This window comes from Papaver somniferum, chromosome 7, assembly GCF_003573695.1.
Source record: "Papaver somniferum cultivar HN1 chromosome 7, ASM357369v1, whole genome shotgun sequence".
NCBI lineage: Eukaryota > Viridiplantae > Streptophyta > Magnoliopsida > Ranunculales > Papaveraceae > Papaver > Papaver somniferum.
Genome location: NC_039364.1, coordinates 38,573,189 through 38,588,922, shown reverse-complemented (window position 1 = coordinate 38,588,922; position 15,734 = coordinate 38,573,189). Strand labels below are relative to the sequence as shown.

Here is a 15,734-nt window from a genome sequence, read left to right as displayed (position 1 = left end):
CTACATGCAAAGAGAAAGTCATATCAATTCCCCTTTTCCATGCATGTAAGTTCTTTGTGCCACCACCTCGAGGTTTGGGAGTTTTTGAGTTAGAAAGAGTCACTTCCATTGTTCTCCTTTTGAGCTTCTCTTTGAATTTTTCCGGATGGGTGCTAACACAAATTACAAACCTTATTTAGTTTTTCAAATTAAATAAATATGATAACTCACGTATAAGTGGACAAGTTTACAGGAAGCTTTTGGCCATACACAGTGTAAAGTTCGGCACATTCGATATTTATCACAATGAGCCGAACTAGGTGGCCAACAGTATTAGTCATGGTCAGAGAAAAGTTCGGCACATTCGATATTAATCACAATCAGCGGAACAATGAACCCAACAGTAATAGATCGGTTATTAAATAATGGCATTCAATTTCGGCTGATTATCATAGAAAAAAAATTGGTGCCGAACTCAATGGTTCGGCTCATACGATATTCAAGTTTTAAGCCGAATTGTTCTTCGTTTGTAAAAAAAAAAAGTTCGGTTGCGACATTTCAGCCGAACACTACCCTGAAACTAACAAAAACCGAGACGAATCATCGATTACATGTCATAAATCAACGAAATACGCAAAATAAACAATGGGTTTGTGGGAAATACCTTTCTATGTGCAATCTTAAAGAATCAACCTTTATTTCTCCCTCTCCAACACCAATCGATCCACTATCCACTTCATATCCACCTTTTCCAAAAACCCTAGATTGACATGCTACAGAAGCAACACCAGGATTCGGCACCGTATTTCTAGGGTATCGCTTAACACGAGATGCCATGTATGTGTTTAACAAAGAAGTTAATCGAACAAATTTCCAGAAATTTTCAGAAATTTTTGAGAAGAAGATGAGAAGAAGAGGGAAAGAGAAGGGTTTTTGGTTTTTAAAACTTTAAATATTTTTTTTTGGTTTAAGTAACCGTGTTAGTATTAATGAGTGAATTAATTAGTGCGTAACGGTTAATTAGTGGGAGGGTAGTTAATTAGCGGATGGGTTAATTAGTGGGAAAGTTTTAGGATTAGAATTTAATTAAGTGGAAGGGTAGTAATGTAATTTGAACTATATGAGGGTATTACAATAACTTTAGCATCATTAGGACACCCCTTAGCAGTTTGAATTGGATGTCATCATAAATCTGTATGCCCCAAAATTATCATGTATGCCCCAAATTAGGGTTCTTAATGTAGTCCAGTCCTTTAATACACTTGGGCCGTGGATTAATCTCTGGTGATAAGGGGAGAAATGGTGCAAAACTAGCATGAAGCCTGAAGGACCTGCAATTTTTTTTCCCTTCCAAGTTGAAAAGACGATAAGCGTGGTGAAAAGAAAATAAGAACATAGACAACTAGAGGTCAAGCTTTGCAATGCGATTTTTCTTTTTTTTTTGCCAATGCAAGAAATAAATTAAAGTATCTAATCGAATTTGTCTTTAGAGTCCGAGACAAAATAGATGTTGGCAGTACATTACAAAAGCTCCATAACCGACAATTTAATGAGAGAGGGTGAGCCAGAATAAACATATATGTGCATTTGACGAATTGTTTTCCAACTTTGTCAACCTTACATCATCAAGGGAAAAAACTTTGTCAAATTTACTTAGGAATTACATATTCACTTACTCTGTACTCTGTAGACTGTAGTCTTAAAAGCTGCACTCAAACACACTTTGAAAGAAAAATAAATAAATAATTATTTCGAGATTTCCCACCCAAATATATTCAGGAAAAATAGAATTAAATCCTTGGAGCATATTCTCAAGAACAATGATACCAGAGAGAGATAGCAATAGGTATGGGCGTATTCTTGCATTTGTTGACATGATACATCGAGGGAGGAGAGGCTTGAGCTTGGCCATTTTCTTTTTTGAGGTAATACCCTGCATGCTATGGCACACATACCAAACCCTATGGTCCGTATCGTCATCAACATCTGTAGCCATCGCGAACAATATCTATCATACCCCATTTCCGTTGGTCTCTATCTCTCTCCTGTTATATCAAATTTCCCTCCCACTTCTTCACGAATTTGTAGTAAATGTTTTCAGGGGACCATTTTAGAAATGAGTTTTACTTGTTAGTACGGGATCCTTATGCTACTATATTTACTATAGGTTGTACTTGTAGTATAAGACGACTCCCAACACCCAACGAGCTTATCTGGGTGGCAATGTCTTGGAGTTGATAGATAAGAGAACGCAGCATTCAACCAACGAGAGATCATACCACGTAAAGGCAACAATGAATATCTTTCCATGGAGTTTCATCAAGAAGAGAGCTTTCTTTAGGGAACCTTTCCGTTATCCGGCTGATAAACCGATACAATCATCCATCCAACTCTGAAGCGAATTTGAATGGCTCTGAAAAAGCATAGAAGAAACAATCTCAAGCCGATTGTTTTTGCCTTTCCCCTTGACCCTGTCAGCAGCCGTTGTCAGAAGCCAAGTGGGTGGAACCAATTAAAACATGGGTAAAAGTAAACAGGAATCATTGGCAGAATCACTGATGGACATATGCAGTTACATTTTTCATACAGAACAATTTCCTGAAGGAGTTTCAACGGAGACATTAAATCACATTGGCAATTACAACTGCAACAAAAAGAAAACCAAGTACAATCTAAATTCATTACATATCTAATTGAATTGTCATATTTGATCTTTTCGGTTAATTGGGGTAAACTTCTTTGTTTTAATATAAGAACAAGCATCTGATTACTTTTTTTTTTTTGTTGGGAATTATCAACCATCTGAATGACATTGCATTATACGTTATTCTCTTATAACAGCCACCAACACTCCAAAACCAATAACTCCATGTTGCCACATTGTCATGCACCAGTGGCATATAGCCTAGTCCATTCTTTGGCTGTAAGGTACCAAGAAGAAGAAGAAACTCAAGTTAGACAAGTAGATATATGAAGAAGCAAGAACGAAGACAAAAAAAAGAAAAGAAGAGAAAAGAAAAGAAAAGACAAAAGCGAGAAGAAAGGGACATTGTCATTTAAATGAATAAGATCATAGAGTCTGTCATCAACCATCAAATTATTTTATATACGGCATCCTAGAGAGGAGAAACTGAGAAAAAACTTAAAAGTAGACGAAAAAGCACCTGTTTCAACTGCCTCTGCCTCATTTGCCTTCCAGTGCTTGGCAATGTTTTCAGAAAGAGGATCATCTGGGTTTGGGGCACTAAGAAGTGCTTGAATACTAATCCAGGAAGAAGAAAAGTACAGTAAGAAATGAAATAAAGAAGCCACTTACAACAGCGTATATTCATCTTTTACAAAAACCATTCTGACATTTTAAGAACTAGCCATTACTCTTTTATTTTGTTTCCCTAAAACATTTTGCAAGCAAGATTGTTAAGAGATATAAACATCTCCCTCTACTTCTTTAGAATGTAAACGAGGTCTATATGCATTACAGAACTAGCAAGATTGTGTCGTAGATCATCAGTGAACTGAAATTTGAACGCAACAAAAAATATGCAAAAAATATGTGCCTCCAACAGAATTTCTTGTCTCACACGAAAAATTTTGCACAGTGCAAAACACTAACAACAGCTTGTGAAAAAATGTATAAGAAACCACGTACCTTAGTAGCACAGTACGAATCTGGAGGGCAGGGCTCCATTTGTCTTTCAGGATATCAAGACATATTCTTCCAAGCTGTATCAACAACTTTTCAGCTTAGATGCAAAAATATCACCAGATTTGCTAAAAACAATAGAAAGATTAGAAACAGATTCACTTGCCTTGTCGATGTTGGGATGGTAAATTTTAGTTAGAAAGCGGACCTGTTCCAAACAATCCACAATGCTCAAAGAGTCAAGTCATACCAGAAGGAAAAACAAAATGCTATAAACGTAAGTCACAAAAACAAATTAAAAAGTTCAATCTCGATTCTAAAACAGAACCTGGATGCTCCCAGAATTAGACTTGAAAACAAATGAGACTCTAAATGCATACACCACCAATAAATGTAATGTGATAGCTGCTAATTTGAAGGGGTTTTCAGAATAACTAATAGATGAGGGCTCTTGTTAAAGTCATGACAAACACAAACCAGATCACAAGACGATTGAAGAATAGAGATTTATCTTACAATAATTAAAACCAGTAGTTTTAGGGAGTCATCCCCAGTAACTAGGATTAATGCTATTTAGGAGTTGGGATTGTGCTTCTACTCTAGTTCTCAATTGTATTTCTTGATTGTTTTCTCCTTAGTATGAACCAACTTCGTAGAGGCATACTGTCCACATACTCCCAATCTGCCTTCCTGATACCCGAGGCCCTAAAACCCAGCTGAAATTTGAAACATTTAAAAGAAAGAGTACAGATATTTTCTTACGTGGTTTGTCTTCCTCTTAGCAAAAACATTCTTGATATATAGTTTAGGCATTCAAGTCTATCAGTATTCAAACAAATTTGGATTACTTTTCGGGCCTTCAGAAATCAACAGCTACTGACAATAATCATGAACCCAAATTCTTACATCTGATTACATTGAGGGCACATAAAGGGTACTTTCACAAAAACTTTCTGCCGTGGTACATCTATATAAATTGCATGAGTGAGAGTTTACATGTAACAACACCAGAATAAAAATCAGCAAGCTATATTAGGTCAAAATATGAAAATTACAAATCGCCCCTAAAACCAGTATTCGGCATACAAACGAAACACTGAGGACGACGTATAAGCTTTACTTATATTAAATGTCAACAGATTAATCTGTTTGAAATGCAGACTACTTATATTAAACACTGAGGACGACGTATAAGCTTTACGTATCAAGATTGGAGCTATGGATAAGTAGTCTGCATTTCAAACAGATTAATGCAGCTACAATAGACATAAGGTTTAATGTTGTTCATAATGCCATTAGATTTAAGAATGTAGAAACCAAATAGTCGCCAGTAAGTGTTACAGTACCTTAGGCGCAGCCATTGGATATTCTTCAGGCAGAAATAGTTCCAATTTAAAAACCCCACCTAAAAGATATCATAAATTAGACAAAACCTTGAGTACATCAAACAACAACGCAAAGAGAATTAATTGGGAAAAGTAAACACATTCTTACAATTGTTCCATTGACAACACTAATTTCCTGGATCATAACACACTAATATCACTTCATTCTGTATTTTGTTGAACAGTGATGATAATCTCATGAATGAAAAATATCATCACTTGTGGCACCCCTTTATCCATTCCAAGGGTTCAGTCTCTTAGTTAGTTCCAAAAGTTACTAAGGAATTTTCAAGTCCATAATAGTCATGGGATGAGAACAGGAACCGTAGTAAGTTGGAAACAATAAAAAAATTCATCATACTATTTATTTCAATGTAACAACAGTTGTTAAAATAGACTAATCAAGCAACTCATAACCCTTAAACAATTTGGCAAAGAAAGTAAATAAAATCAATTTAAGGATGCATAATTAAGCAAATAAATAAGAATATGACTATACAATTACCTTCATATGGAGACTGTGTTGGACCAAGAATCATAACATTAAAATATCTCATGTTATCTTCTGAAGGAGAAGCACTAATTCCAGGAGCTGCATCAACAAACCAAAATAAAAAACCCTGATAATATCTCCAAACGCTCCATATTCACAAGCAATCAGAAACTAAGATTACCTGGTTCACTGAGTAGCCGCTGAGTTTCCTGTAAGATGACAAGACATTAATAAGAAACCCTAGAAATCAAAGATGGGGGTAGTAAAAATAAACCTAAATTAAGAGAAAATCACCGTCGCAGAAGACAATAAATCATGAAATTGAAAGAAGGATTAATAGAAACAAACCTTGATAATCCTTCGTGGTAGATTACTGTTCGCCATTTTTAGAGAATAAATTGAGAAGCTTGAGACAGAGAGAGTGAAATAGGTTCGGTCTCTCTCTGTTTTGTAACAGAGAAAGAAAAAATCGAGGGTTTGATTTGGATTCGATGGAATGGAATTTGGGGAAATTTCGTATCCCTTTTCGGAAAGAGAGCTTCAGCTTTAAGATATTGGCCGGTGGAATGCTTTATTTATTCCCTGGCTGGGATTTGTTATTCACCACTCTCCCAAAAACCTGGGTGCACTGCACATCCTCTTGCAGCTTATTGGGCGAGAAAAACATTCTATATTTTGGACCTCCCTTCCTCTGATTTTTTTTCTTTGTTTTTCTTTTATCAGTATGATCGATATCGGTAAAGAATTGGTGCTGACGAGGTTTGATCCCAGATCACTGATATTATCATCACATGACTTTACTGATGTACTAAAGTGTAGGCGGAGCCAAGAATTATGGGAAGAGGTGCAAAAATTTGCTATGGGTGCAACCAAAATTTTTACGGGGCAAAAATGCAAAAACATGCTTAACTATTAAAAAAAGAATGATTTTTTTAGGGACCATGATTTTTTGAGGGGACCATGATTTTATTAGGCCACCTTCCCTATAGTGATAAGGGGTGTCCTAAAACGTTGAAATGACTAACCTAACCTTAACCTAATTTAATTTAAAACCAACCTAATAACCACCTATATATATATGTATAATTATAAACGTTCATAATTATATTTCATAATTATACAAGAGTGACTCTTGATTATAGAATTTATAGCTTTGTTATCTAAAAGGAATAAAAGACTACTTTGTAACCAAATTATGTTCTGAGTGTGACTCAGAAATATAAAGTAACGTTCTTAATTTAAGTTTATTTTAATTATGAAGATGATGATATGTTTTAAGTTTATTTTAATTATATCAGGGCGTTTGATATTCCATTTCTTCATAGTCATATCTCCCCTTCTTAATTACATAGATAACAAAATTTAAAGAAATGAAATCTTCACAATATCTTCATAATTAAAATAAACTTAAAAAAGAAATGAAATCTTCATAATTAAAATAAACTTAAAACATAGATAACGAGTAGAGATACTTACAAAGTAGTCTTTTATTCCTTTTAGATAACACACCAAACAACTTCAGATTCACACTCAGAACATGAAAACACTCACAAACTATCACTCTCAAAGTAGGAAACACTCAGAAACTTTCACTCTCAAACTTATAAACAATGACTCTTGAAAACTAAAAACTTGCTCTTTCCCTTTCCCTTAACGGGTATTTATATAGGGGAAAGTTTGCAAGAAACAAAAGAGATAAGATTTTCTTTTTTGAGAATCCTGTCTATAATTACAACAACCTATAAGTGGTAGACAAGTGGAAGACATATCTAAGGTGGAAATCTTAGATAAGATTTACCTTTTTTCTTTTTTGGAAAATATTAAACCTTTTCACTTTTACTATTTTGAAGCAAATACGTGTCCTTAGTGAATAGTGGAGTCGATCCTGCTTCCTGTTGATGAAAAGTTGACCAATTTTTTTGCCGGAAAATAATTAGAATTTTCTATCTTCTTCGAACCATTTAAACCCTAAATCATTCCAAAGCAATCATCACCATTTGCATTTAGGTCTTCTGTATTTTCCGATTTTATCTCTTCTTCCTCAAAGGTTTTTGACGAGGACGGTTGGGAACCCAAATCTTCGTTATCAAGTGCCTCCAAAATCTGCTTCTTAAATTCTTCCTTTGACAAGTCCCCGTGCCTATGCTTTAGTGCGAGTATGTGGGTTGAGAATTCCATCGGCATTGAGGTGGTTGATGCCGATACCATAAGCTGAGCTGCAACAAACTGCATGTTAAATGTAGATGGTTGTAGATGTGCTGCATTATATCTATCCCACCATTTGATATATAATTGCCTTTCTAAATAAGGGATATAATCCCAATCAGGATCATTATCTTGTGGAATCGAATAATTCCATCTTAGAATCCATGGGATTTCATACAGTATAAAGAACCACTGCATTAATCTTCTTATATCATAAGATTGGCTATTAGCCTTGATAAACTTATTTAACATATCTACAATATATGCAGGTAAAATCTCCGGGCATGGCCCCCAGCTACTTAGCCATGCTCTGAACCAATTTGGTAGCTCTTTGATTGTATTGAGTTTAAAACCAATATACCAGGAATGAGAGAATCTCTGAGTTTGATAGCAAAAAATATGTGTCCATGCTTTAATATAATCAGTATAAGAATATGATCTCGGTTTGATATGGGGGTGATCATTGAATTTTTTTAACCCATGAGGGTTCATTCCCCAATCTCGGTATGATAATACCTTAAGAATAACAAGCTTGGAGAACGCAGGAGGACCATTACCATTACTGTTGGCCGTGTTATGTGTTAAAAGGATAGATCCTGTCTCTATGAGTATTGTTTCATAAAACTCTCTAGTTTTACCATAATGTGGTAAAATATGCTCTTTTAAGTACATGCTTGCAACTTCTGCAGGATCTCTGTTAGCATGTTCTGTTTCACCGCTAAAAGCGGTATTGATGTGGACATTATAAATGCCGACTTTTCTTCTGAAGAAGAATATTGTTTTCCCTTATTTGGGTTTCCTTTAATCATAATAGGATTACTTTTGTTCCTTTTATTAGGAGATGGGTAAGAAAATTGAGGAGCCTTTCCCCTAGTTATCTGGCAGTCCATGCTTCCCCTGCAAAAATTCACGAGTCAAGAAATCAGGTAGAGAATTAGTTTCACCTTTTATATATTCAATTTTAAATCAAACGCTGATAAAATGGCTTGCCATCTTGCAAAAATTTGCCGAGAGGCTAAATTTTTAACATCCTTTACCAATACTTCCTTAGCTGCCTGACAATCCACTCTAATAAGAAATTCCTGGTTTAACAAATCACTTTCAAATTTAGTAACACAATGAATTATTGCCAATATTTCTTTTTTAATGGTTGAGTAATTTTGTTGTGCCGATTTCCATACACCTGAGGTATATCTTACTAATTGCTCTTTATTATGAATCCTTTGTTTAAGGATTCCTCCATATCCGACATCTGAAGCATCAGTCTCAACTATTTTGTAGGCTGTTGGATTCGCTATAGTTAGGCATGGCAATTCTTTAGCTTTAGCTTTGATTTTTATAACAGCAGTTGTATGCTCACTGCTCCAATTAGCAGGGTTTTTCCGTAATCTTGCATATAGAGGTTTGCTATCCTTAGCTAAATCCTTATAAAAATCTGCTATATAATTTAAGCTTCCTAAGAATCTTTGTAATTGTTTTTTATCCTTGATTTCATCAGGAAATTTATCAGCAAAGGATATAGCCCGTTCTATAGGTATTATAGTACCTTTATTAATATTGTGACCAAGGAATCTAACCTGGGTTTGAAATATTTTCATCTTTTTTGCAGATACCACTAATCCGGCCTGTTTTACTATTTTGAGGAATATTGATAAGTGTTTAAAATGTTGCTCAATTGATTCAGAATATATTAATACATCATCAATGTATACAATTGTAAAAGTTGAATAAGAATTAAATATGTTATTCATAATATGTTGAAATTCTGATGGAGCATTTTTTAAACCAAATGGCATAACATTCCATTCATAATGTCCAAAGGGAACCGTAAATGCAGTTTTATACTTGTCTTTTTCTGCGATTTGAATTTGCCAATATCCTGACTTTAAGTCAAATTTTGAAAATATGACAGCATTATGTAATCTATCTAAAAGATCTTTTTTATTAGGAATTGGATACCTAATCCATCTTAATGCTTTATTCAAAGGCTTATAGTTGATGACTAATCTCGGAACTCCTCTTTCTAATTCAGCTGCTTTTTCTACATAAAATGCAGGACAACTCCAAGGAGAGTAACTTTTTCTAATCAAACCTTTATCTAGTAAATCTTGAATTTCAGATTTACATATTTCTAATAATCTATTGTTCATTTGAATTGGTCTGGCTTTTGTTGGAATCATTTTTTCAGAAAAATCTGGTTCATAAGGTAATTCTACTATATGTTGTTTTCTTTCCCAGAATGCATTTGGGATTTCAGCACAAACTTCTTTCACTAGAAGATCATTAAAATCATTGATTTGTTTTTGGAGTTTTGGGCAATTTAGTTTCTCTTCTATTTGCTTATATTGAATCTCCTCTTTTAAGAAGAACAAAAATTTTCTTTGTGCTTGATTTTTTCTTGAACCTGGTTAATAAATTTTTGCCTAGGTTCAGAGACAAATTCAAATAATATTTTATGTCCCTGAATGAGGGCTTCAATGCCCGTATTGTTAATACTTAACGGGTATAACATATTCAAGAATGGAGTCCCTAATATGCAGGATTGAGATAAATTCTTTACCATGATAAATGGTGTCGCTAGACAAATACCATTATTACACACCGCAGCATCAGATAATTTGTAATTAATTATCAATTTGTTTCCATCTGCAGTATTAAGAACTTGGGTTGTTTTGCTAAAATACTTTGTGGGAACTAATCCTTCATTTAAGCAGTTTAGATCTGCACCCGAATCTATGAGTGCCATAGTTTCAAAACGGTATTCTTTTCCTATGATTAGGGTGACTAAGGTGTACCACTTTTGAGTGATTACTTTATCTATTATATTAATGAATTGCATGTTTTCGATATCCTGGTTATTAGTAGGTGATTCTGGTTTATCTATATGTGTAGTAATATGAGCCTGGTAGTTTTGTAAAATTTCATCAAAAGAGTTTTCTTCTTGTGAGTCATACTCACAGTCTACTGGTTTATGAAGTTCCAATATCTGGACTCTTTGCTTAAGACTTCTTAATTCTTCTTTAACCTGATTAACTTCTGCCCTAAGATCATTGACTGATGGTTCTTTTTTAATGTGATGATTTTCTACTCTTGCCATTATTTCCTTAAAACTATAAGGTTTGTAAGAAGTTTCGATTTTCTCTTGTTTTGGTGCTCTTTTAGCTACTTCAATATATTTTTCTAAAGCTATTCGCTTTGATTCTGGATTTTCAATTTTATCAATTAACTCTAATATAAAATTTTCTTCATTGGTGAGGACATTAATTCCTAGACTAGATATTTGTTTATGAAAACAATTTTTACAAGAACAACCATCTGTACATTCATCATCCTCCAATCCTGAAATTGTCCCTGAATCATTTTTGAGGAGGATGATTCATCCTCTTCAGATAGATCGGAGTCCATTAAGAGGACTTGTTCTAATTGACGTTTGAGACCTTCGTCTAGATTAAGCTCATTTATTTTTTGTTTTGTACGACACTTATTACTATAATGCCCAATTTTTCCACACTTGTAACAGACCGGAAGTGACTTATTAGTCTTTTTATTTAATTGTTGTGTCTTATTGTTGTTTTTCCTAAAATTGGGTCGTTTAGATTTCAATGGATACCTATTAGGATATCTAGTAGTCTTAGGATTGTTATGGGAAGGTGGTCGAGTACCTTTCTTCCTAGATAATAACGCGGATGGTGTATTAGTGTATCCAAATTGCTCACAAAAATCACCTAACTCTTGCTTGTTAGATAATTTATTCTTTTGTATTTGTCTATGTAGCTTTATGTCTGAGCATAAAGCTAAACCTTCACATACAATTTCGGAAGATAGTTGGCCAAAAGTATATTCGCCATACTCAATACGTTGTTGAATATTTTTTGATTTTAGTCTATTTCTAACCCTTTCAGCAAACAGAGGGGGTAACCTGAGACGAATTTCTCTTTCCAAAAATCAGAATTAGAGGAACAATCTTCTCTGCTAAACAATTTTGAGAAGAATACATCCTTGTACCATCTATAATGGGAGAGGGTAGGACATTTAAGATTAATAAGTAATTCCCTAGATCTTTCCATTTGTTGGCTATTACTTCCTACAAAGTGCAGGCCAATGGTATAAAGTAGGGTACTAACAATATCTTCCTGAGAGTATTCAGTACCATCTTCTAGCTTGATTGGTTTCTTTGCCATATAAATGCTATATTTTGCCTGGTCGGACATATGGAAATCCCACCATCCTTTAAGTTGGCCAGTAAAGCCAGTAACTATGGATTCAGCAATTTGTTTTTCTGGGTTTTTAATGAGTCTAGAAGCAGAAGCATACATCGACATTTGTCTTATGATATTTACTATTTGGTATTCTGTCATACCATCTATGTTCCACTCAACTATGGATCTTCCATCAAACGAAGTCTGATTCCAATTATAATCCTCTTCCAGTTGTAAATCTACCGGTGTTGGTCTAGGGTAATAATTTCTAGTAGGAACTGTCGGTGTATATTTATTTTTTCCAAAAGATATTTTATTAATGTCATCAGAATTGTTGTTAATATTACCAGAATTTGATGAATGAAAAATTTCTTCCAGTTCTTCTATATCTATATCACTGTATTCTTCGTGTTTGGACAGAACATTTATTCCTTCTTTTGATTGTTTGGATGCTTTAGATGGGCCTGAAGCAGATAAGCTTAATTTTCCTAGCTTTTCTACTAGTGCATCTACAAAGCTATTATCTGGGTTGGACAACCTGAAGACATTTGGATCTATTATTGGGTTTGGTTTAAATAATAATCCACTAGATGGTGCGGATTAAGTTTAAGCTCATTAGGTTGTATATGTTGGATTTTATCCTTGTTTAACAAGCCTTAAATTATTGTCGTTTGTTTTCCTATTGAATGTAAATATAAATTGGTGTAGTTATTTTGTTGAATTAACTGACCAATATCTTTATGGTTAGCTATTGAATCAGTTCCCTTATGTTCTAATTTGTATGGGGCTGCTATAGCACCTTTGATATCAAGGACTACTTCTGGTGGATGGATTGACTGAATAACATTTCCATCTTTTGTCGTATAAGATTGAAACTGGATTTCCAACATATTAAGCGATCTCTTATATTTATTTAAATTGTAAGTTTTGGTAAAATCTTCAAACCAGGTGAAAAATGGGTTTGGATTTCTATTATGACTTAAGTATATGTTGGATTTTATCCTTGTTTAACAAAATAACTACACCAATTCAGGCCCATCTAAAGCATCCAAACAATCAAAAGAAGGAATAAATGTTTTGTCCAAACACGAAGAATACAGTGATATAGATATAGAAGAACTGGAAGAAATTTTTCATTCATCAAATTCTGGTAATATTAACAACAATTCTGATGCCATTAATAAAATATCTTTTGGAAAAAATAAATATACACCGACAGTTCCTACTAGAAATTATTACCCTAGACCAACACCGGTAGATTTACAACTGGAAGAGGATTATAATTGGAATCAGACTTCGTTTGATGGAAGATCCATAGTTGAGTGGAACATAGATGGTATGACAAAATACCAAATAGTAAATATCATAAGACAAATGTCGATGTATGCTTCTGCTTCTAGACTCATTAAAAACCCAGAAAAACAAATTGCTGAATCCATAGTTACTGGATTTACTGGCCAACTTAAAGGATGGTGGGATTTCCATATGTACGACCAGGCAAAATATAACATTTATATGGCAAAGAAACCAATCAAGCTAGAAGATGGTACTGAATACTCTCAGGAAGATATTGTTAGTACCCTACTTTATACCATTGGCCTGCACTTTGTAGGAAGTAATAGCCAACAAATGGAAATATCTAGGGAATTACTTATTAATCTTAAATGTCCTACCCTCTCCCATTATAGATGGTACAAGGATGTATTCTTCTCAAAATTGTTTAGCAGAGAAGATTGTTCCTCTAATTCTGATTTTTGGAAAGAGAAATTCGTCTCAGGGTTACCCCCTCTGTTTGCTGAAAGGGTTTGAAATAGACTAAAATCAAAAAATATTCAACAACGTATTGAGTATGGCGAATATACTTTTGGCCAACTATCTTCCGAAATTGTATGTGAAGGTTTAGCTTTATGCTCAGACATAAAGCTACATAGACAAATACAAAAGAATAAATTATCTAACAAGCAAGATTTAGGTGATTTTTGTGAGCAATTTGGATACACTAATACACCATCCGCGTTATTATCTAGGAAGAAAGGTACTCGACCACCTTCCCATAACAATCCTAAAACTACTAGATATCCTAATATGTATCCATTAAAATCTAAACGACCCAATTTTAGGAAAAACAACAATAAGACACAACAATTAAATAAAAAGACTAATAAGTCACTTCCGGTCTTTTACAAGTGTGGAAAAATTGGGCATTATAGTAATAAGTGTCGTACAAAACAAAAATAAATGAGCTTAATCTAGACGAAGGTCTCAAACGTCAATTAGAACAAGTCCTCTTAACGGACTCCGATCTATCTGAAGAGGATGAATCATCCTCCTCAAAAAATGATTCAGGGACAATTTCAGGATTGGAGGATGATGAATGTACAGATGGTTGTTCTTGTAAAAATTGTTTTCATAAACAAATATCTAGTCTAGGAATTAATGTCCTCACCAATGAAGAAAATTTTATATTAGAGTTAATTGATAAAATTGAAAATCCAGAATCAAAGCGAATGGCTTTAGAAAAATATATTGAAGTAGCTAAAAGAGCACCAAAACAAGAGAAAATCGAAACTTCTTACAAACCTTATAGTTTTAAGGAAATAATGGCAAGAGTAGAAAATCATCACATTAAAAAAGAACCATCAGTCAATGATCTTAGGGCAGAAGTTAATCAGTTTAAAGAAGAATTAAGAAGTCTTAAGAAAAGAGTCCAGATATTGGAACTTCATAAACCAGTAGACTGTGAGTATGACTCACAAGAAGAAAACTCTTTTGATGAAATTTTACAAAACTACCAGGCTCATATTACTACACATATAGATAAACCAGAATCACCTACTAATAACCAAGATATCGAAAACATGCAATTCATTAATATAATAGATAAAGTAATCACTCAAAAGTGGTACACCTTAGTCACCCTAATCATAGGAAAAGAATACCGTTTTGAAACTATGGCACTCATAGATTCGGGTGCAGATCTAAACTGCTTAAATGAAGGATTAGTTTCCACAAAGTATTTTAGCAAAACAACCCAAGTTCTTAATACTGCAGATGGAAACAAATTGATAATTAATTACAAATTATGTGATGCTGCGGTGTGTAATAATGGTATTTGTCTAGCGACACCATTTATCATGGTAAAGAATTTATCTCAATCCTGCATATTAGGGACTCCATTCTTGAATATGTTATACCCGTTAAGTATTAACAATACGGGCATTGAATCCCTCGTTCAGGGACATAAAATATTATTTGAATTTGTCTCTGAACCTAGGCAAAAATTTATTAACCAGGTTCAAGAAAAAATCAAGCACAAAGAAAACTTTTTGTTCTTCTTAAAAGAGGAGATTCAATATAAGCAAATAGAAGAGAAACTAAATTTCCCAAAACTCCAAAAACAAATCAATGATTTTAATGATCTTCTGGTGAAAGAAGTTTGTGCTGAAATCCCAAATGCATTCTGGGAAAGAAAACAACATATAGTAGAATTACCTTATGAACCAGGTTTTTCTGAAAAAATGATTCCAACAAAAGCCAGACCAATTCAAATGAACAATAGATTATTAGAAATATGTAAATCTGAAATTCAATATTTATTAGATAAAGGTTTGATTAGAAAAAGTTACTCTCCTTGGAGTTGTCCTGCATTTTTTGTAGAAAAAGCAGCTGAATTAGAAAGAGGAGTTCCGAGATTAGTCATCAACTATAAGCCTTTGAATAAAGCAATAAGATGGATTAGGTATCCAATTCCTAATAAAAAAGATCTTTTAGATAGATTACATAATGCTGTCATATTTTCAAAATTTGACTTAAAGTCGGGATATTGGCAA

At 33.8% G+C, this 15,734-nt stretch overlaps 1 protein-coding gene across 1 annotated transcript; it reads right to left on the bottom strand.

Moving 5' to 3' along the window:
* Positions 1 to 2,503: 2,503 nt before the first annotated feature.
* Positions 2,504 to 6,060, bottom strand: LOC113297029 (ubiquitin-conjugating enzyme E2 36-like). Its single transcript, XM_026545418.1, has 8 exons — positions 5,849 to 6,060; positions 5,682 to 5,709; positions 5,513 to 5,599; positions 4,969 to 5,027; positions 3,789 to 3,830; positions 3,629 to 3,702; positions 3,144 to 3,241; positions 2,504 to 2,900 (listed from the first exon to the last, which is right to left on the bottom strand). Exons 1-8 carry the CDS (start codon positions 5,882 to 5,884, stop codon positions 2,863 to 2,865), a joined length of 462 nt encoding a protein of 153 aa, XP_026401203.1. The 5' UTR covers positions 5,885 to 6,060; the 3' UTR covers positions 2,504 to 2,862.
* Positions 6,061 to 15,734: the final 9,674 nt, after the last annotated feature.